Source organism: Falco naumanni, chromosome 2 (assembly GCF_017639655.2).
Source record: "Falco naumanni isolate bFalNau1 chromosome 2, bFalNau1.pat, whole genome shotgun sequence".
Lineage (NCBI taxonomy): Eukaryota > Metazoa > Chordata > Aves > Falconiformes > Falconidae > Falco > Falco naumanni.
Genome location: NC_054055.1, coordinates 28,290,226 through 28,312,869, shown reverse-complemented (window position 1 = coordinate 28,312,869; position 22,644 = coordinate 28,290,226). Strand labels below are relative to the sequence as shown.

The 22,644-nt window shown below is 37.4% G+C and overlaps 1 protein-coding gene across 13 annotated transcripts in view; it reads left to right on the top strand.

Moving 5' to 3' along the window:
- Positions 1–283: 283 nt before the first annotated feature.
- SUPT20H (SPT20 homolog, SAGA complex component) overlaps positions 284–22,644 on the top strand; it is a 37,372-nt gene continuing 15,011 nt past the window's right edge. For 10 of the 13 annotated variants that reach the window (XM_040583722.1, XM_040583719.1, XM_040583712.1 and 7 more), the window contains exons 1-15: positions 284–377; positions 1,875–1,969; positions 4,053–4,088; positions 5,190–5,248; positions 5,332–5,398; positions 12,191–12,320; positions 12,967–13,070; positions 13,601–13,717; positions 13,848–13,901; positions 14,798–14,937; positions 16,019–16,175; positions 16,258–16,314; positions 17,277–17,348; positions 18,323–18,480; positions 20,772–20,804. In XM_040583722.1, the coding sequence (XP_040439656.1) occupies positions 1,967–1,969; positions 4,053–4,088; positions 5,190–5,248; positions 5,332–5,398; positions 12,191–12,320; positions 12,967–13,070; positions 13,601–13,717; positions 13,848–13,901; positions 14,798–14,937; positions 16,019–16,175; positions 16,258–16,314; positions 17,277–17,348; positions 18,323–18,480; positions 20,772–20,804 (1,187 nt within the window). In that variant the 5' untranslated portion in view covers positions 284–377; positions 1,875–1,966. The remainder of the gene's footprint in view (positions 378–1,874; positions 1,970–4,052; positions 4,089–5,189; positions 5,249–5,331; positions 5,399–12,190; positions 12,321–12,966; positions 13,071–13,600; positions 13,718–13,847; positions 13,902–14,797; positions 14,938–16,018; positions 16,176–16,257; positions 16,315–17,276; positions 17,349–18,322; positions 18,481–20,771; positions 20,805–22,644) is intronic. The other 3 variants (XM_040583723.1, XM_040583714.1, XM_040583711.1) reach the window with 1 other exon arrangement.

The window sequence follows — 22,644 nt, the reverse complement described above, 5'->3', positions numbered from 1 at the left end:
CAGATCCTCACAAGGGCATTAAACCTCTGGCCTGCAGAGGTATCCAGGCGCCTAACTACCTCCAGACCCTAGGGCCTTGTCGGCCTCTGATCACCTCCCTCCCCAGAGACCGCCCGCCTCAGCCGCCCTCAGCGCCTCCGCGCAGGGGCGAGGCTTAGGAGCCCGCCTCTCCCGTCTCCATGGCGACTCCGCGAGTCGCTTCCCGCCCTCAACCTAACCACCTTGTCGCCATGGCGACTGCCCCGCCCCTTCCGGGAGCGACTCGGAAGCGGCGGGGCGGAAGCGGCCGGGGGCGCTGCGGTGGGCTGAGGCGGGGGCGGATGAGCAGGCGGCGGGGGCCGCTGTGCGGGGGCAGGTCCCCGCGGGAGGCCGGCAAGGTAACGGCGTTCGGCGTCACGGGTCTCCCCCGCCCGCGCCGGGGAGGGGGCTGTGGGTCGGATGGCGGCGGTCCCCTGCGCCGGGGCGGGCCGCGGGAACCGGGGGCCTGGCCTGCGCCCTTCGGCCCGGCCGCAGCGCGGCCTCGCGGCTCGGCTCGGCCCGGCCCGTACCGGCCGGCTGCTGCGGCCGGTGGCTCCGTGCAGTCGCTCTACGCCCTCGCAGGTAGGCCCGTGTCCGCGGGGGCGGCGGCAGCCCCGACGGGCGCGGAGGTGCGGTTGCCCCGGCCGCCTGCCTGGCGGGGCTCGGCGGGACGGTTACGGCAGGGCCCGGGCGGAGCAGGCTGCGGGACTTGCACCTGCCGCCTCGCTGGCAGGCACACGGGGGCTCCCGGTCTCTTGTTCCTGGGAGCTGGCTCTAGCGGGAGCTGGGCGGAGAGGCTGCTCGGGGAGCAGCTGGGCTGCGGGACGGCACGCATGGACACCCCCCGGCAGTCCGTGCAGGCTCCTTTTCGCCCACCTTGCAGGGAGCTCCGAGCCATTCTCTGCGGGTTGTTTGTTTGTTTTGTTTTGTTGGGTTTTTTCCCCTCACTGAAATTGATTTCACGCTGAAATAGTTGAGTAAGGTTTAGGGGTGTGAGGTAGCAGGCCTATGTAATCTGAAATCTACGAAGGTGTTTGCCAAAGCCAAGGCTGCTGTGGAATATAGCTGCAACAGAAATATTTCTACAAATGAAAATTATGTGCGGTGGAATTTCTGAAGTGAACGTTTCAAGCGTAGTGAGGCACTGTAATATTCGAATGTAAAAGTAAAAAATTGAATTTTCACATCTTTTCATTGGGAATGGTATGACCAACAGGACTTAAAGACTGGTTTTTTTAGCTGTTTTTTTCTTCATGAAACTGTAGCTGAATTTAAGAATGAAATGGCATGGGGACATAGTATCTGAAGGCAAGGACATCTAAGGAATGTGGTAGTGCTGTGCAAACTTCATTCAGTTCATAATTGACAGACTGCTGTGAGTCAGTATTACACTAACATCTCAAAATAGTGCTAGAAGGCACTGCTGGTGGAGGTGTTGTCTATGCCATAATACCTTAAGAAAAGCAAAATGAGAAACCTAATGGGGTATGTTAAATATTCTGGTTGCTTGCCGTTAAATGTTCTAGTCTTCTTCGCATCTGTGGACACGATATTTAGGGTGTCGAGGTAGACTGCTGCAATAGAGAGAAGCACTTGGCTATATAATGTTATTTATATGCTTATTGTTAGTTTACTGTTTAATATAACTAATGTAAAATGATTGTCCAAAATAGTAGTAGTAGTCATTAGAATAGGAACCTCTGCACTTAAACTGAATGGAACTTTTTTGTTTCTGTTTTGGGAGAAAAGGTTAGTATGCAAATGAGATTCAAGTAAAATTAACCACTGAAAATGTTGTATTTACATAAAATGCTTATTTAGTTTTAGTGACGCTTTTCCTCTCTGATTTTTTTCAGTACCCCAAGTGTGACCATAAAATATGATTGTTTGCCTGCTGCACCGAACTTAAGTACTACTTTTGCCATTTCATCACCTGGCTTCAACTACAATGGTAAGTTCTGATTCAGACAATACATTTTCAGATCCTTTTTCTCCAGTCTGCTAGTTGGCTGGCTGATGAGGAGAATGCTATTCATGTTTCACATTTTCTTAAAAAAAAATTACTTTGCTTGTCGCTCCTCAGTTCTGATACTTCTTTTTTCAGCAATGTCTTCCTTCATAGCTTGTGAGTATTTATAAACATTTAGTCACTGTCTGGTGCATCATAGGAATTATCATATAAAACTAATGGCATGTTTTCAGTCAGGACTGGTGTTAGATAGTTGAGTATGTATAGATCCAGCCTCCACATAGTATTCTTCTATTCACAGGTGATAATACAGTCATGGGTTTTTACCTCATGTCAAGCATTCAGTGAATTGAATGTCTGAAATCATGCAGTTGTCCACTAGACTTATATAGAAACCATGAGTATTTGACATTTACATTTTCAGGTGTCTAGGATTTTGTAAGAAAATGTTCTGTGGTGGCAGGTTCTAATGAGCAACAGCACATAATTAAGTGCTTTCCTTCCCCCCACCACCCCCTGAGAACAAGTAAGAAGTTTTGTATTGGAGACAGTGTAGTTGAATGGTAAAAGGCCTGAGGTTTTTGGTGTGTATTTCTTTGTTGTTACTGTAATATGTTTTTCATCCCTGAATTCTATTCTAATGTATGAAATAAATGGTACTGCCACGTATTGGACATGGCTCACATGCCTTCTGTTCCTCAAGGTTTGAATAAAGGTATTTACTTTCACAGACAGCTGATAGGGATGGGTTAAACTGAGGAAACCACACAAACATATAAGTGGGAAGAAGTACCTATTACAAATGTTTCTAAGCTTTTCAGAACGGTGGAGGATTCTCCATAACACTCCTCTGTGTCTTTTGAATAGCGTAGCCCATTTAAAAGGTCTAGCTGTGTGGGTTATGTGTACATTGGTTTTTTAAGTAATTTTTTCTTACTCTTGTTAAGAGCTTGTCACCAATACAGTCTTAAGGACTTTATCCATCTGCCACTGAAGTAAATGCATTGCATCTCCTGACTTACCTGGAGCTGAATCAAGCCCTAAGCATTCTCCTACGAGACTTTGGTTCTTAGTATTGTCCTGTCTCTCCTCCCTGCTCCAAATCAGTTTCATTGTCTGGTTCATTTAGCAGCTGCACATTATTCCTGTATAAAGTAGGTGTCAGAGCTAAAGTGCCAGAGAAGGAACGTTAGGGGCCAAGGGAGACTTGGTCTTTTTTTGACACTGGTGTTTGTTTATTCTGATTTGAAATACATCTCAAGTTTTAGTCTAAGAACTCATTGTTATCTATGAAGTTAGTTGTTCTTGAAATAATGAAAATGTCTTCTTGAAGTGAAGGACATTCGAAAAGAGCAAAATCCATTAAAGTAAATGTTACTGAGTATACTACGCTATGGGATATAGATGAGCTTTTGCAGATTTTGGTATGTTGTCCTAGGTTTTGGCATACTTTCTATACCTGCCTCGGAGGAAATCCGGAGTGGAGGCTGTATTTGTTTCTTAGCTGCGTAAGGTGTTAGGTGTAGAAACAGTAAGAAAACCTTCTCAGGTTGTATTGTGCACAGAAGTTACATACTGAGCACAAGATGTTCAGTTCCATTTTGTAGAAAAATAAGTGTACTGATACTTAGGCACCAGTGTCTGAAAACCAAATGTTTTCTTCCTGGACAACCGTTCAGGGATACTTTGGCTAGTCTTTCTGTTGAATTAGTAGCCACTCAAAGAAATGAGAACATATTTTCTACTTGTTATCTCTAATTGTTTTGGTTACTATTTATTATTAATTTTATTATATGTGATTTCTATTCCTACTTTTCTAATTGCCTTTTGTTGTTCTAAGACTTCCTAATTTAGGCAAAACCTTGCAAGTGTAGACGCAGCAGTGGGATTAATTACTGTTGATGCAATTAAATGAATTAAGTTTAGTATGTGCTGAAGAATGTTTGAGCCAATCTTCTAACTATAAATTCATATCAGTAGTAATAGTTTTTGTGGTGGTTTTTATGTATGAGAATGTTACACAGTTAATAGACTTTCTAAAAGAAAACCTTCGTAATTCTTGCAGCAACAAGCTTTGGAACTGGCATTGGATCGTGCAGAGGTAAGGAGTAACTAAGTTATTTATTTGCACATAGTATATTCGTCTCGCAGAGTTAAGAAAATAACTATTTCTTCTGAAAAGCAGTGGAGAGGCATGTTGTGTAAATGCATATACGTGTATATAAATAATCACCCATACATGTAGCACTGACTTTGCAAAATTCTCACCAAAATTGCTGTGTCATGTATTTGTCTTTTATCTGTTGTACTGAGAACATCATCAGGTGCAATGATGATAGAGTATGCAGGACTTTGGTTTTCCTTTCAAACCAGCAAATCTGTGTGCTGTGAAATAAGCGGAGCTGTACAGAGACAGCTGGCAGAAATATATGGCAAAATCCTGGGGTTTTTTTAAGGGTAGCCCAGTTAGAACGAAGAGGCAATGTCCTTCCTCTTCATGTTCTTTCATGCTGACATCTGATAACAATGGTCACCTTGAACCCTATTATGGGGAATATGTGTTTCTGAGGGAGAACCTCTCCATTGAAATTCTGAACTAAGCTGTTAATAAAAAGACATGAGAGAGTTGAAAAAAACTTGTTAGAATATAAGCTACGTTCAAGGTAGGATGGTATCTGTCTTCTTTTTTAATTGTAGCTTTAAATGTACATGAGTTTTCTTCTGTATAGAACTGTGTATTATAAATACAAGTCTAAATGCAAGAGCCAAGAGGGAAAATTAAACTTCCTGAAGCTGGTTTTATTGAGAACTTGATTTGTAAATGTTGTTGTACCAGTACACATGAATTTGATTGTATGTTACCATGTTAACTTCAGTAGCATTAACTAAGTAGTACTACTTAGATAATGCTACTACAGTAGTGTTATCTACTACTGTAATTACAAAATAAGAATGTAAAATCAAGATTTTGTGTGAAATTCATATCATAGCCATGAAATGCAGTGTTTCACAGCTAAATTGAGCTGTCTTCTTGTTGATGACTGTAACATACTCCAGATCATGTTAAGTAAACTTTTGAAAAGCTTTTTTTAAATAATTATCTGTATACATAGAACACTGGTAATGATCAAAAGTTGCATGGTAGCTAGTATTAAATTTCTTTGTAATATATATTATTTTTTGGTTTACTTTTCTCTTCTAGTATATCATTGAAAGTGCCCGTCAGAGACCTCCCAAAAGAAAGTATTTATCCGGTGGAAGGTAGTAAGAGTTTCAGTATGTAGTTTTTAAATAGCATTTCATTGGTTTAATGTTGGTTACATTTTAAGCTTTTTTCATTTCAGAAAATCTGTATTTCAAAAACTCTATGATTTATATATAGAAGAATGTGAAAAAGAGCCTGAGATAAAGGTAAGTGGAAATTGCCAAGAAGCTTTCTGAACTTGCCTGTTTAGACAGCAATGAAAAATACTTTTCTCAATTTCACTTCCTTTGTGGGGGGAAAAAAAATAAACTCTAGTTACTGTAATAGTTACCTAAGGCTAAGACTACAGGAGTAATTATTATAACATTTGTGAACTAAATTGTGTTATTTAATGGCATCATTTAGTTCAGCTTGAAATAAAAACAGGGTGATGGGAGGGCCAATGACTACCTGGTAACTCTAAATCTGTTTTTAAAGGTAATGAAGTAGAATGCTGGCAGAGGGTTTTAAAGATTGTGCTCTTGAGATGCTTTTCTATGCGTGAAAAAGAGAATTTCAACAGAATGAGAGGTGTATCTAACAGGATTATCGTTACTATTAAAATAGCGAGTGATAGAATATGAATAGTGAAGCCCAGGCTGGCTTGAGTGACATGTCCATTTTGACTTAAGCCTATGTCACTGAACTCAGTTGTGGTCAACTTCAGGGCCAGTGTTCATGCCACGTGCATTGCTGTCAGTACTACTGTTTCAGAATCAATTACTTAGTGTGACTGCCATGTGAAAAAATGTGGAGAACTTTTTATAATTTGTACTTTATTGTAAATTTAGACTTCTTTCTTGGATAACTAATGAACTACTAAGCTGTTTTCTGACATTTTTTCATAATGTTAGCAAAGAAGCTCAGACAGACTTGGCAACAAATTAAGTTGTAAAAGGCACGAGCTACTGTGCTAAACTGTGAATATCAAATGGAATGAGAAGAGGAAGCTCTGGAATCTGCTGTATTGCTGCTTCCCAAGGAAGTAAAAACCAATGAGAAGACAAATGAGAATGAGAGAGTAGTTACTGAGCACTTGTAATTATTTTTTGCGATTCTGCTGTAGTTGATTTTGTTTAGCATATGATGCTGATTCAAATCGCAAATGTAAGGTATGTTGTGGTTTAACCCCAGCTAGCAACTGAGTACCATGCAGCCACTTGCTCATTTGTCCCTCTCCTGGTGGAATGGGGAGAATTGGGAAAAAAAAAAAAAGTAAGACCTGTGGGTTGAGGTAAGAACAGTTTAATCATTGAAAAAAAGGAAAATATAGTAACAGTAATTGTAATGAAAAGGGAGAGAAAAACAAGAGAGAGGAATAAAACCCTAGAAAACCAAGTGATGCACAATATAATTGCTTGCCACCCCACTGACTGATGCCCAGCCAGACTGATCCTTCAGCAGTGATCGGGGCCCACCCTGCAGCCATCCTTCCCCAGTTTATATACTGAGCATGATGTTCTATGGTATGGAATATCCCTTTGGCCAGTTTGGGTCAGCTGTCCTCTCTCTGCTCCCTCCTGACTTGTGCACCTGCTCACTGGCAGAACATGAGAAACTGAAAGGTCATTGATTTAGCTTAAGCACTACTTAGCAACAACTAAAACATCAGTGTGTTATCAACATTATTCTGGTACTAAATGCAAAACACAGCACTGTACCAGCTACTAAGAAGAAAATTTACTCTATCCCAGCTGAAACCAGGACAGGTATTGGGTAAATTACAGGCTTGAAAATGTATAACATCAATAGTGCATGGCTAACAAATATTTGAGCAGCAGGGAGAAGACTGGGCTTGCCAGACTGGAATCTAGAAAACCACAGGATTTTAATGTGATAATTGTTGCTAAACTAGAAGGCACTCGGCAAACTTACCCAACTATAATAAAACTAGTAATGACACTAGTAATACCACAGTAGATTAAGGGAGTTATTCCTATCTAAATTTGAGTAAAAGTTTAAATTATTCTTTATTGAAGGTTTGGAAGCTTATTATGAGCTTATCATGAGTGATTAAGAGCCCTTAATCACTGAACTAAGATGTGGATAGTTAGTAGATCTCTTGGTCTTATGTTACGGATTGTAATTATTGGAAATAAGAGAAGCTCAAAGACTGAGGTGTAAAGGTTAACAATAATGGTATTCTGAAACTTCATCCATGAATGTGGGACTGTTTATTTGTCTCTTAATTTGCACAAAAATACCAAAGAAGGAAATAATATTCTGACTAGAATTTGGCCGATGGCTTGAATGTAGCTTAAAGGTTTTAGTGTATAGAACTGTCAAAGTTTCTATTCCAGTATTGCACTGCTTTGATAATACAGTTTGTAATTGTTATCCATTCAGAAACAATTTGGAAATTGACACTGAATATTATTTTTGACTCATAACTTTCACCCTTCATCTTAGCTCTTGTAATACTGTATCTCTCCCATGTTCCTGTCTATTTTCTACCCTGCAGTTTACTTGGTCACTCATATCATTTTTTCTTGGTGTTCTCACAGGGGAGACCAGATTTTCCACAGTAATTCATGAAGTACTAATTAATTATTCATCCTCTCTTAATCTAGCCTTCCCAGCTTTATTAATTCTCAATCTCTTGTATTTTTGCATATGCACACTACAGGAAGAACTGTGTTGAGGTGATTATCTAGAGCACTTTGTTTCATTTGGGCTCTAGTGTGCAGCATTCCTGTTGAAAGAAATAAAAATCAAAACAATAATTTTGGATGCAGTGTTAAACACAAATGTGGAAATAGACCTGGTGTGTGGGCTGGAAGGATCTATGCTAGGCAGGCAAATCTGAGGAACTCCACTACAAAACAAACAAACAAAAACCAAAAACACTGATCAGTTGCCTTTTCTCCGTTGGTGAATTCTGACAGGTGCAGAATGCAGCTAGCTTCAGTGTGCAAGCATGAAAACATCTCAGAGTCATCAAAGTTTCAGAACACTGTTAACAAAAGTCACTTGAGTTTCATGTTGGACTAGTGCAACATTAATAAAGCACAGAGGAGCACTTATACAGCAAAGTAGCGGATGAGAGGTACACTGGCAGCTGTGGAGAATTAATAATTATGATACATGAATAAACCGAATGGTGCCAGATAACAGTGAGGGTTTTTTTGTTTGCTTTGGTGGGGTTTTTTAGTACTTGATTAATCTTTAATGGTCATGAATGATATGCAGGGTTGGATGTATTTGGGAAATTGTGTAAAACGTATTGCATGCATCATTCTGTTCTCGGAGAAAATGACTTGCATGTGTAAGGGGAGGAAACAACTGACTATAAGAATGCACTTTAAAGCAAAGCCCTCATAAGGGCAAAACAAGCAGACTTCCTTCAGACTACTGTATTTCTGAAGCTTGATCTGCAAAAACTTACCTTAGGTGTTACTTAGGAAACTGAAATGTTTTCTTGCCTCCACTACAGCAGCTGCATGGCCCTTGTCTTTGAGCTGCATTAATGCTAGTCTCTATTGGAATGGTGGCCTAAAGATTGACACAGCCAGTTACATCCTAGTGAAAGTATACTTTGAGTTGCAGTCTTCTCAGGATCTGATTTCAGTTCAGCTAGGTCACAAGTGTCTTTAGGCTTCAGTTTATTCCTTGTATTTTTGTAACCAAAAATTATGATTCCTGAAGTTGTTTCGTTGAGTTGGGGTTTATTTTTCCGTGAATATATACAAAATTCTGGTTTACTTTCTCTGTTTCCTGAAAGAACAATGCTTAACGTTGCTCATGAAGTTATGTTTCAAACAGTAGTTCTGTTGAAGTTGAGACAAAATTGTACCTTCTAAGGCATATCTTCTATGCATTCGTGAAGTGGTGCTGGGATTAATGAAACATGCCCAAAGCCAAGGGAAAAGAACCTCAGGGGTTGGTTTAGACTTCTGTTTTACAGCGATACAGTAAATAGCTACAAGTGCTTTTTTTTATAGAGGTGATCTGTTTATTTGAAGGTTTTTGATCAACTTTTCAGTCATAAACATAAGGAGGAAAATCAATTTAAGAGGCTGCAGTGAGGGACAAGAAAAGCAGTCGTGATGAAGATAAACTACAATTTTGTGTAACACTAGTACATCATTGGAGGAGTAGGTATTAAAATTAACATTTTGCTCATAGCCAAGGATGGAGGAGTCAAAACTAGCATAAAATCATTACTTCAGTCTTGTTAGGCAAGAGTGCTCACTATTCTTTATTCAGTCATAGTCATCAGAAGTCACTGGAAGCGAAAGGCAGCAGCTCTGCATTCTCTGTGCCACTTCTCAGCCATCACACGGTCATTGCAGTGTGTGTTCAGGAGGGAGGTGTACTGCTTTTCTGTGGATGAAGTCAGGGAGGGTTAAGAGTTTTATCTGAGGTAACAGGGCAGTATAACTGGCTTGGTATCTGAAGTCCTGCAGTTTACTGTGAACACTTAAGAAATGTGATATACTTTAGGCTGCTCCTTGATCTTTAAAATCTTTCCAGACAAGATGTGAGCTAATACTTAAATCAGCTCTGAGCTAGTATCTCTAATAGCCAGCTCAAAGGAGAAAGTTGATTTTTGTAGTCATAAAGAATATTCATGCTTAGTGAAATGTAACTTTGCCTGCTTATTGAAATGTTTGTACTTAAAATGCTAATTTGCTTCAGTGTCTTGGAGAGGCTTTATATTTTAAAATGTGCTTAGAACAGGTCTTAAGAAGTTCAGGTCATATCAATGCAGTGTCAAAAATAATCTCTGTGATTGTCCCTTCCTCTTTCCTTTACCTGTCTTCCCCCCTCAATATCCTAACCTCAAAAAATGTGAAATGAGCTGGGGTGGGAAAAAGCTTTTGCCAACTGGCCAAAGTTTTTACTGAACATAAACTAAAACCTAAAAAATTAATTTGTCATTCACCAAATAAATTTAAACTGGAGAGTGATGTGATTAACTCAATTTAATTACATTTAAGATTGAATTACCGTTATATATTTCACTGATGAGGTGTTTAAGGAGCAGAGGCCTTTCACAAAATAAATCTCATGGCTATTTCTTGCATGCATAGACAAATTTCTGGGGAAAAAAGATTGTTTATTTAGAAATTCTATGAGTGGTTAATAGTTAATATAAATTATTCAGTGCCTGTACTTTGGATGGAATAATGTCTTTAATTGAATGATCCTTTTTCTTCAGCTCATGAAAATAGTAAAGTTGAATTAGAAATGTTAACAGTATTATTAGTAGCAACTTCTAGAAGCAATGCTGATTCTGTCCCAACGATAGAGGAATAGAATTGTTTTCTTTTTTATTGTCTCTTATTTTAAAATATAATTTTAGTATGTATAATGAATTTCTTAACCTCTCTTACATAACCTGATAATCCTTTTTCTAAATTAACTCTTAGAGAATTCTCGTATTTCTTTGTCCTAAATGCATTGCATATTTAAATATGAAAGTACTAATCTATCCAACACTGGGAAAAAATACAAAAATATTTACATCAAAAGATGACAGTATCTCAGTAGTAGTTGAGTGTTGGCTTTGCTGTCAGATGGCATTTACTGTACCTCAGGCTGCATCATACTGTGTTGAAGTGAAAGCCCAATAGCTATATCCCTTACTCAGCGATGTGTCTGAAAATTGAAGCAGTGCACATGCAGTCTCGGGTTTTGGGGTAGATGTTGAGGGAGGTTAATGGGAATTTTAACTGAAGAAGGTTTTTCATAACAGACTGCATCTCAAGTCTTGTATGGGGAACTGGCTTTCCTGAGCAGTTTCAACCTCTATTGTTGCCATGTCATGTTTTCTCCCATTCTCCCCTGCTCCTCCAGTTCTTTCCCCATTAGTTCTTCAGGATTTATGTGCTACTTTGTCCTTTTATTTGTGCTAGTTTCCATGACTTCTAAACTGTAAAAGCCAGTAAAATGTAGTCACCATCATTCATGATGTGTGAGGAAGAGTTAACTTTAGGCAATGGTTCTAAAACTAGATAGCAGGAGATGGAATATTTTTTTTCTCCTTTTTCTCTGTGTATCTGTTAAAATGATCTGTTAGATTATATTGCTGTGGGATTTTAGGGCTTTGGTTTTGGTCCTTTTCTCTTACTTTGTTCACCTGTAAGTAATGATTCTGTGTTCTGTTGTCTTTGTATCTATGGAAAGATACATTTGTTCAAAAAGCTATAGCTCACTACTACTTAGTTGCAGGTATCTGAAATGAGTAGTTGGACAGGTTTAGTAGAGCACTAGGGTTAACTTCCAGTGAATGGCTCCACTCAGACCTGGTATTCAGCTATAAAATCTAGCCTCCAACCAGAAGTTGTAAAATTAACTGAGCTCTAGAATTCATTGTTTTAAGGTCTAAGGGTTTTTTTAAAATGTTTACATTTGTGGGACGTATATGGGGGTCTTTGAAACATACTAATTAGTAATAAAAATCTGTTATATATGGAGAAGATCATCTTTACAATTAAGGGAATAGTCTGTGCAGCTGCTGGATCAGATTTCTTAATTACATTGCCTTGTCTGTATTTGCTGAAAGCTTCCAAATGCTGTAATTCAATATTTTAATTCTGGAAAGAAATATCTGCTTCTGTTAGGAATATTTGAGAGAACTAAATATTTTTATTGTTGTTATCAAACAATGTATAAATGATAGTATAAATTATGTTCATGTAAATCTACAGTGCAGTAGTTTCATTTCTAACGCTGTAGCATAGGGTCATTCTTATTAACTCTGGTGTCTGTGGACTTAAAATTCAAGGTTTGTTTTAATTTAAATGAGTGGGTTTTTTAAAAAAAGTCTGTATCTAAGTATGGATAATAATACATAATGTATGTATCTGCTGAAATGCAGTCCAATTAAATTTAACTGGGCTTGTTCAGATACCTACTTCAACATTAATCTAAATAATACTGATTTCTAGAAATTGTTTTTATTTTTACTAATTAATTGATAGTATTATGTTAATGAGCAATGTTTACTTTTAAAGCAGAAGCTGAAGCGAAATGTGAACTTACTTGAGAAGCTGGTTATGCAGGAGACATTGTCATGTCTGGTAGTGAACCTCTATCCGGGAAATGAGGGTTATTCGCTTATGCTCAGGGGAAAAAATGGTTCAGGTAATATTTTTGCTCTTTATTTCTAAAAAATACTCAGAACGCTCTATGTTAAAATGTTGCTTATATTTAACTGTTTCACTTCTAACAATTCCTTGTGAAAAACCCAAAACTATATTTGAACAAAAAATTTACATAAAGCTGTAAGGTGCTTGGAAACAGTCTCTACTGGTGCAGCATAAATGAGTAGATACAAGGTCTTTTTAATAGCCTTCCGTTCTCTTATTTCCCTTAGCTTTCCAAGTTGCTTATCTGCGTGTGTCTTGTTTCAGGTTCTGTCAAAGTGTTTCTTTCCCTGCTTCCTAAATCTAGGTCTGACTAAAGGCATCTGTGTTTCAGTTTGATTTTGTCTTCATGCCACTGGTACGGTGTTGTGCTATAAGAGCATACAGTATATCAGCTGGAAGCAAACATTTTGTCCCATTGAACTATTAAAGCATGTTGCCTTTTGGGACAGTAAGAGCAAAATCTCAAGCTCTGGGAACAGAAATGGATATAAAAATTAATACTGTGAAAAAAAAATTGCTGATTTGAGTAGGTTTCCACTGGCCCTGTTTTTTTCCTATGGCAAGCTTGTTTTTGATTTCACATTGTTAAAAGTTTGAACGTGAAGGGCAAAGGAAAAGCGATATGTTTTGTTTAAATGCAGATTCTGAGACCATTCGGCTGCCTTATGAGGAAGGAGAGCTGCTTGAATATTTGGATGCAGAGGAACTACCACCTATTTTGGTTGACCTTTTAGAAAAATCTCAGGTTTGGAAGTTTTGTTTTCAAAAAGAATTTATATTTTGTACCCAGATAGACCTTGATTTTTTAATTTTTTTTTTAATACTTCACATGAGTGATTCCAACCACAAGATGTAAAACACTTGTGCATCTGGAACTGTAGTATTTAATGCCCCAAATAAATATTCTGTCGATATATAGGAAAAAAAAATATATTGGGAAGAAAGGGGTAGAAGAGAGATTGCTATGGTTAAGGCTGCCAAAAATCTTCAACTCTGTGCTCTAGCAAGGTGTCCTTTGTTCCTTTCTCATTATGAAATATTTGGCCTAGGAATTTCTTAAAACTACATTGCTGACTTATTAAAACCCACTACATTTGAATCTTGTATTTTGGGCAAGTCTAGGTATGTAGTAAAGACCACTGGTTTGACAAAATCAGTCATTTATTCATAGTATCAGTGAATTTTATATGATACATAACAAATGTCTTTTTGGAGGCAGGGACGGAGGCAGCTTGGTAAATATTTGTTTACAAATTGGTTTTTTGTTTCAACTAGGTTAATATTTTTCATTGTGGATGCGTCATAGCAGAAATACGTGACTATAGGCAGTCTGGTAACATGAAGTCTCCAACATACCAAAGCAAGCACATTCTTTTGCGTCCTACAATGCAGGTAAGAAGTGTTCCAAGTCATTCCTCAGTGTTACAGTAGTTCCTAGACTGGATATGAACTACTCCTGAACATGTGTTAAGAAATTTTATTATTTGGTTGAAAGCTAAATTACCATTGTCTTCTTCCTCAGACTTTAATTTGTGATGTGCATTCTATAACGAGTGACAACCACAAATGGACACAGGTGAGTTAGCAGTTATTTTAAAACTTTACCGTGAGGTAGTAAATACACAATAAAATAAAACCCATTTACATTATTTGTTTAATAAAATCTGGTAAAATGATTAATTTATTTTTAATTCAAACTGTCAGTGATGTGCATATTGGTGCATTGTACACACTCCAGAGACCTGTCAAATTAATACCATCTTCCCACAGGATGCTGTAGAAGACAATAGGATTTGCTAAAAGTTTTATAGAATCAGACCTTAACTTTTAGTAATGCAGAATGGCAGTATTGTAGTTACTCAAACTAATTTACCTTACTTCATTCATGATCAAAATACAGTCCCAGAATGATAGTTCAAGTCTAATGACACAATTGCTGCTCTAGTGTTATTTTGTTGTTGATACTGTTACAGTAAAGAGAATCCTAAGTAACTATGGCTGTACAGTTATAATTAAATGCTGAATAGTGTGGTGTACTCAGTGTGTTCATCTGTACTTCAGAGCCACAGTCATGCTCAAATCCATTTCAAATTGTAATCTAATGTCCCAGATCATCTTTATGGCAGTGATTCCCAGTCCATCAATATACATCACTGACAAAATGGTTTTCATTGCCACTAGTATGGTGTTTAAAACAAAGAAAGAAAGAAAACACACAAAAAAAACCCCAACAGAACATGCCCCCTTCTTTTCAGAAGGATTTCTTTTCCTTTTGGAAATCCCACCCAATGCTCTGTAACTCATAATAATGGTTAGTCATACTTAACTGTTGAATATTTTTTGTTGTTGACTATCCGCACAGTTTTTTCAGTTTTCTTTAAGATGGTGTGCACATATGCGTAGGTATAGTCCACTTAATTAGTGTAAAAGTCTTCATATTTTCACGTTCATTAATAGCTGCGTGTATTACAGGAGGACAAACTCCTACTTGAGAGCCAACTTATTTTGGCTACAGCAGAGCCTTTGTGTCTTGATCCTTCAATAGCAGTGACCTGTACTACAAACAGACTCCTATACAACAAGCAGAAGATGAATACTCGCCCCATGAAACGGTAGGGTTTAAGTACGCAATATTGTACCATCTCAATTAACAGTAGATGCTGTAATGTGCTTGGTTTTGTATAACAAAAGAATGTGCATATATATTACTTAACATAATATGTTATATTGTGGTTTTGATTTTGTACTTTTTTTGCGTAATTCAGATGTAAGTTGAGTCAGGTGATAGCTCAGTAATGTAGAATATATAAATGGATATATTATATATTGGTCTCTGATTTGTTAAAAGCTGTGTCTTAAGTTTATCCCTGAATGAGGAAATCAGGGGAATTATTTATATGCTTGATGTTCAGGCTAAACAGAAGCGTAGGCATATTAGAGTCTTAGGAAACTTATGTATTGCATTCCACATCACTTTAAATTTACTTTTGTGCATGTTTGTTCACTTTTTTCAACAAAAGCTTGAAATGCTTCGGTTTTGTTCTACTAAGAGTAGCATTCACTCTGTACTAATAGTCTTTCAGAATTACTGAAGTATATAAAACTAGATTTACATTGAAATACTATGCTAATGTACAACCAGTGGTAATGTCTAAAAAAAAAAAAAGTATAAATAGTGAGATTGATCAAGCTGTCCTTAAAATTAGAGCTTGGTGGTCAACAAACATCCTACTAGAAAAACAGACAAAAGTATTAAATGAATGTCCAGAACAGCATTAATGTACCAACGGTTTTGGCATGAGACAAGGAACGTGTTTCTACTGTATTTATAACTTTATAGTTACATAAGCAATACACAGATCTTTTGACAGAACTGAAATCTATCATAATATACAAATATTTTAAGCTTGGCAATTTTTCAGTTAGTCATTTTGACAGTTATGCATTTCAAAACTAACCCCATTCTTAGTGATGAAATGCATGGACAGAGTACTAGTATTTTAAAAAAAATACAAAATCAAGACTTCTAGTTGTACTGTGTAATCCAGAATAGCAATTTTAAATTAACATTGCAAACCCTGTCTCTTAATCTCAATATAAGTAGCATTTCCCTGCATATTTTTGTGTTTGTGGACAGGTAGTGGGAAATTTCATTTTGATGGTTTTACAAGCTTTTTTGTTGTTTTACCATAGGTGCTTCAAAAGGTACTCAAGGTCATCTCTGAACAGACAGCAGGACGTAGCTCACTATTCAACTCCACCTCAGCTTAGACTACTTGACTACTTACAGAAAAGAAAGGAGAGGAAAGGAGCCCAGCAGTATGACCTCAAAATTTCTAAAGCTGGAAATGTAAGTCTTCTGAGACATAGATGGGAATACTTCTATTTATTTAAAAAAATTAATATATTAATACTGTTTTTTCATCTTCCAGTGCGTAGACATGTGGAAACAGAACCCTTGCTACTTGACTGCACCTTCTGAAGTGGATGTAGGTCCAATTATTACCGTTAATATTTATTAGCAATTGTATTGAATGTTGGGTTGTATGAAGAAGTGACTGAAGAGTATCCAGTATCAAAGAATGACCTTTAAAATAAACCACATCGGAATACATTGCAATTGTAATATGTTAGTTTGGATGAGATAAACAGTGCAAACAGACCTTCAGTATTCAACTGTGGGTTCAATAAGCATATGTCTGTTTGAAGTTGTCTGATAATACAAAAAAATAGAAAAAGAAACGAGGTGAGGAAATTATTTAAAAATTAGTTCTCAGCTTGGTTGCTCTTTTTTGAGGTATTATGAGATGATGGGAAATATTATTTCCCATTGCTTTATTATTTTTTTAATACAGAGAATTCTAGTTGCAAATTCTTATGATCATTCTGTGCATTCTTCTCTCAGGGACATTTACATTCTTGGTTTCTGGCACTGCCAAGACACATACTACTAGCATACAGAAGGAACCCAGTAGACTGGACAAGATTGTAGCTTTGGACTTTATAGGGCTGGCAGGAGTGCACATTACACATGAAGTGATGCTGTAAGCTTGTACAAACCTCCTCTCTCTTGGCACTTCAATACTGTTCTACCTGATGTAGTTAGTCTTTAGGAGTTACTGGTTTTGTCTGCAACGTGGAAAAATTTCACAAGGATTTCAATCTGTACTCTTAAGCCATATTTCGCATTTTCATTAAGTTTAACATAGCAAATACAATGTAACAGAATAAATGTAAAGTTCTGAAGGTTCTCCAGTTTGTCTTGTCTGAATGCATAATGCAGAGGATGCTGTACAATGTATCAAACAATCCTTATTTGTTTCTTGCGCTCACTTCTAAAGGCTATCATTTTAGCCACTCCTAAAAAAAAAGAAGCTCTGCTAGAGTGACTTTGATTCTGGCCCAATATGACTGTTGTTCGTTCTTTTCTGATATCTTGATTTTCTTTAAGGTGGAAAAATATGCCAAAGTAGAGAAGTCTATCAAGCCTGATGATTCACAACCAACTGTCTGGCCAGCCCATGTAAGTAGTTGAGAACTTTGGCCAAGCTTCTCTGTTTAGTTTAAATGCCTCTTATTTCAACAAAATCAAAGTGATGTGGGAATATGATTTTCCCTCCGCAATTTAGTTAATCTTCCACGTGTTATATAGACACAGAGATTACCACAGATACTTGTGACTTCATACAGTGCAGCGTGCATGTGATGAGTTCTGTAGTTTCCTCAGGTTTTCCAGAAATACAAGGAAAAGCAACTTTAATCTCCCAAGCAACATGTGGTGTTGCTGTTTAGTGAGGAAAGCATAAAAATTTAGAGGGAGTAGTACTCCACTCAGAAAATTGCTTTCTTTACTCAGATGCTCAAAGACTGAAGGAGAAGAGCTGTTAAAATCAAAATGCTAAATTTGAAAAGGGATTAAGAAATATTTAATACCTCTTATGAAAAGCTCTTTCTGCAATGTTTAAGTTGAACCTTAAGATTTCTGGCACAAAATATGTGATTTGATAAGTAGTCTTTTAATATAATTAGCAGTAAATAAATTCATCAATTCTTTTTAATTTTGGAGGCAAGATACAATCTTTATTTAACAGCAATGCAATTATTATGATGTCTGTTTCATATTGCCAAGAAGTAATACTTTCTCATAAAATTTAATCTTAATTTCCAACATTTTACTCGGAACGTTCGTTAGCATTGTCATAATTCATAAAAACTGTTTCCACATATGTTTGCCCAGTCTGCCTTTCCATATCTAACATTGTTTAGGTTCGCAATATTTTTCTGGTTTTAAGACATGATAAAATTTTTATATCCTCTCATCCCTTTAGATAACTTCTCATATCACCTTCATTTTAGATAATGCACCCCTTCTTACAAAGTGTTACTGACCTTTTCTTATAGGAGTGTTTCTTACTGCGTTGTGTAAACTGTCATATTTTACTAGCTGTTTCTGTTATCACTTGTTTAAGACTTATTTAATTTCTTCTGTCTTCTTAGGAAATAAAAGATGATTATGTGTTTGAATGTGAAGTTGGTAATCAGCTTCAAAAAACAAAACTGACCATTTTTCAGTCTCTTGGCAATCCCTTATACTATGGTAAAATTCAGACACTCAAAGGTGATGAGGAAAATGACAACCTATTAACTCCATCACAGTAAGTTACATGATTTTTTTAAACTATGCTGTGATCTGATAGGCAAAGGAAAACAAACATTACTTATCATTTTCAGTCATAATAATACTCCAGAGCTAGAAATCTGATTTAAGGGTTTTTTAAAAAAATTAAGTTAATGGACCTAAAAATTTTTAAAAACCACAAAACAATGAGTTCAGGCAACCATCATATCGTACATGTACTTTTATGTTAAATCTGCACTTTCTTTTACATGAAAGTTATATTATAAAGCAAAAAAAACCCACAAACCCAGAAACACTCCAACCCACTCATTGTGGAGACACTGCGAGACATTTTTTAGCACTCTTTTTCAGTATTACTCATAATTTTAATTGTCAAAATTTGCCTGATGCAGTGAAAACATAACACTTGATTATATTATGTTTACCCTTAGGTATAGAAATTTAGGTTAAATAAATGATGAAGAAAAACATGCGCTCCTACCTAAGAATCTTCCTCATTTTGAATTGGTTTGCATCTGCTGTTGTTGGCTGTGGTTCTACAAAGATTCTGTATTCTTGGCTCTTTTTGTTGTGTGCACCGTGTACTTTGTGTGGAGGAACCCGTGCAGCACAGTAGACCCTGTACATTTCATTAAGGCAAGGAGCAGTGAGCCTGAGCAAACCTCTTAGTTCTGTTAATAAAAGTTATTTTTGTCTAGTATGTAATCCTTCTTTTCTATTAAAATCTTCTTAATACTCGGGGTGTTTTATCCCTAGACTGAGCTATTTACTGTTTGTTTCCATACTGTTGGGCTTAAATGGCAGCTGGGATTAAACCACCACACAGGTGCTTACTCACTCCCATGTCAGAATGCGGAAGAGAATCAGAAGGATAAAAGTGAGAAAACTCATGGGTTGAGATAAATGGGTTATTAAAAACAAATGAGTTGACAGTTCAATAAGTATAAGCAGAAGCCACACACACAAGCAAAGCAAAACAAGGAATTCATTCACCACTCCCCGTGGGCAGGCTGGCAGGTGTTCAGCCATCTCCAGGAAAGCAGGGCTCCATCATGCATGTTACTTGGGAAGACAAACATTGTAACTCTGAACGTCCTACCCTTCCTTCTTCCCCCAGCTTTATATGCTAAGCATGATGCTATATGGTATGGAATATCCCTGTGGTCAGCTGAGGCCAGCTGTCCTGGCTGTGTCCCCTCCCAGCTTCTTGTGCACCCCCAGTCCACTCGCTGATGGGGTGGGGTGAGAGGCAGAAAAGACCTTGACTCTATAAGCACTGCTTGGCAGTAAGGAAAACATCCCTGTGTTACCAACACTGTTTCCGGCTCAAATCCAAAACATAGCCCCCTACCAGCTACTATGGAGAAAATTTACTCTGTCCCAGCCAAAACCAGCACACGTGCTTCATACTGATCTGATCTTCCTAGAACAGCAGTGCTAGCTTACAGTTGTCTAAGGCTGAGAATTAAAAGGGTTTATACATGTTAGATACCTGGGGTTTTTTGGAGATCATTGCTCTAGTCCATTATGTTTCAGACATTACCAGTTGAGGTTCACCAAAATTTGGATACCTCCTCATTAGAAAATTTTGTCATATGAAGTGAAAGGTGCAGAAGACATTTTTGTTGTTCTGCTGTAAAATAACGACCTTTTTTTGAGCTAGAGAAACAGAAAAGGTCTGTAGTGTTTACATAGAAAAAACCCCAACCCACTGTAATAAGTTTGCAAGCCGTAAGTATTATGCAGAAGAGAAATGCTTATTTAGGAATTTTGTAAAATCATGAGGAGTAAGAATTTGCATAGGTGAAATCAAACAGTGAAAACTAAGTTTTTATTAAAATATTAAAGGTAGGGCTGTTTGTGACATAACCCTGGGACTCTTAGGTGTATTTCAATGGGAGCATATCAGTATGTTGATTTATACATAACTTTTCCCTTGTACTTTGTAAAGTAGCAATTCTGTAGCAGTTACTTCAATTTTTTTGAAAGTATAAAATACAAAATCCATATTCTGCCTTTTGCTTTGTAGGTAATTTACTGTCAAAGGAGACCATATTAGACGATGTAGGTATATTGTATGTATAGTTATGAAGCCAAGTTTGTGTTTCAAGTACTTTATAATACCCAATCTATTAAGAGGATAGGCTAATAATACCCAGTCCGTTAAGTGGATAGGCTATCTCTTGTATTTTCAGCAGGTATGAAGAAAGAGCAGCACTGACATTCATTTGAAATTTTGTAATTAGAAAAAAATGTCCTTTTAGTCCAGTTCATGACTGAAAACCTATTACACATTTTACATTTCAGGTTCCTTATTGGTTCGAAGACAGATGCTGAAAGGTAAATTAATATAATATGTACAACCATTTGACTTGATGCCAGAATTTTGTTCCTTCTAGCTAGTATGACTGTTAATGTTATGGTTATGGAAACAGAAGCAGAACAGAAGAAGAAAATAAGAGGCATTAATCATAACAAAAATGAGGATACAGTCTGCGGTTTCTATATTTAACAAGCAAGGAAGAACAGAGGACAGTAATTATGTGAATACAGCTTGTCCCACTACCTGGATTTCAAGCATATTGTTACAGTTATTTGTACAATTATTCTTGATTGCATAGGTAACAATAAAATTCTGAGAGCATTTAGAAGTGATTTCATCTTGATATTTTTTATGGTAAATTAGCAATTATGGAAAATGTCCATTTGAACTTTAAGTGTAATTTAGGACTTAAGATGTATACAACTTATTTTTGGTGTGTTGTGCATTACTTGATTCAGCTTTCTAAGAGAAGCAAGTAGCAAAACAGTTTTCCAGTATATTGTAGTTGTAGAATGATAGGAGTAGCAATTCTGGGGAAACTGAGGCAGCAAAATAAGTACTTCTTCAAATATTTGTTAGTGTGCATCACATTAGATACCTGTGTTTCTTTGTGCAAGTGAGCACAGAACCTTTAAAAAGCAATCTGTCAAAGTCACTTGTGGTTTTGCACCTTCATAGGACACCTTGAGGTGATGGGAATGCCATAGCTCTTAACCCACCACCATTCTTCTTCTGTGCCTGGCAGGAAAGAGAGTGCTTGGTTTGGTTAAAAATCAATAATAATGTTCTTTAATAGATAATCTTGGTCAGGGAACTCTTAGCTTGTATTCTCTCCTGCCTCCTTTGTCATGATAGAGACTTGTGCTGTTTGTATAAGCTGAATTTTGGGGGGTTGCTTGGCTGAAAACTAAAAAAAACCCACAGCAATACAGGGGTCTAGTTCTAACTGGGATTGATATCCTGATCATGTTTGTCACTGGGTTGCACAGATCTTTCTGTCAGAATAAGCAGTTGGTTTTCAGGGGCTAGGACAAGAAAAAATGGTAGAGGAGGAAGGAGGGCAGGACCACCTTTTTGAGTACGTGGCATTTTATTACTCAGATTCCACTCTAATTTTAGGGCAGTCTAAAATCTCATTGCTGAAGAAAGTATATTTGCACTTCTTCCTCTGCCCTGTATCTCAGGGCTCTTGCTTATATCTGCATTAGTCATGTAACAGCATATTGAAACAGTGCTATGCCAAAATAAAGAGTAGTTCATCGCATTTAGGTGTAAGCTAACGGGAATATTCCAGCAGTTTTTCTTTGAGGTTTAGTCTGCCAGAGTGTAAGTGACAACAGGTCTTCAGCTTGATTTTTGAGTCTGCAGGGTCACTTTGTATATTTAACTCAGGTTTGTGAAATTGTATTCCCTCAACTTAGTTCTCTCAGATCAGTAGAGATGTAGTCTGTGATTTGGTAGAACAGTATTTTAAAATTGTTTGCCCGACGTTATGATGCTTTAAATTCCTGGATACTTCACTGCTCATTGGCCTCATAGAATAAGACCTGGCTGTCCTGGTGCTCAAAGAAGGGATCACTTTTGCTATGATAACTGGTTCTTGGGTGTACATTCAGTGTGGACCTCTTGGTTCATTTCTTGTTCTCAGAGTCCTTATCTGACATAGTTCTCAAGTTGAAGGGGGGTTGACTGTCCCACAGGGAGCATAAGCGGAAGACAGGGCACTATAAAATAATCTGGATGCCTGTGAAAGGAATGGGACCCCCATTCACTGTTATCCCAAAGAACTGCAATTGCTTTTGGGAAGGGAACTTGTTCTGTCTACTGTTTTGCATAATCCTCTAACAGAATGTTTCT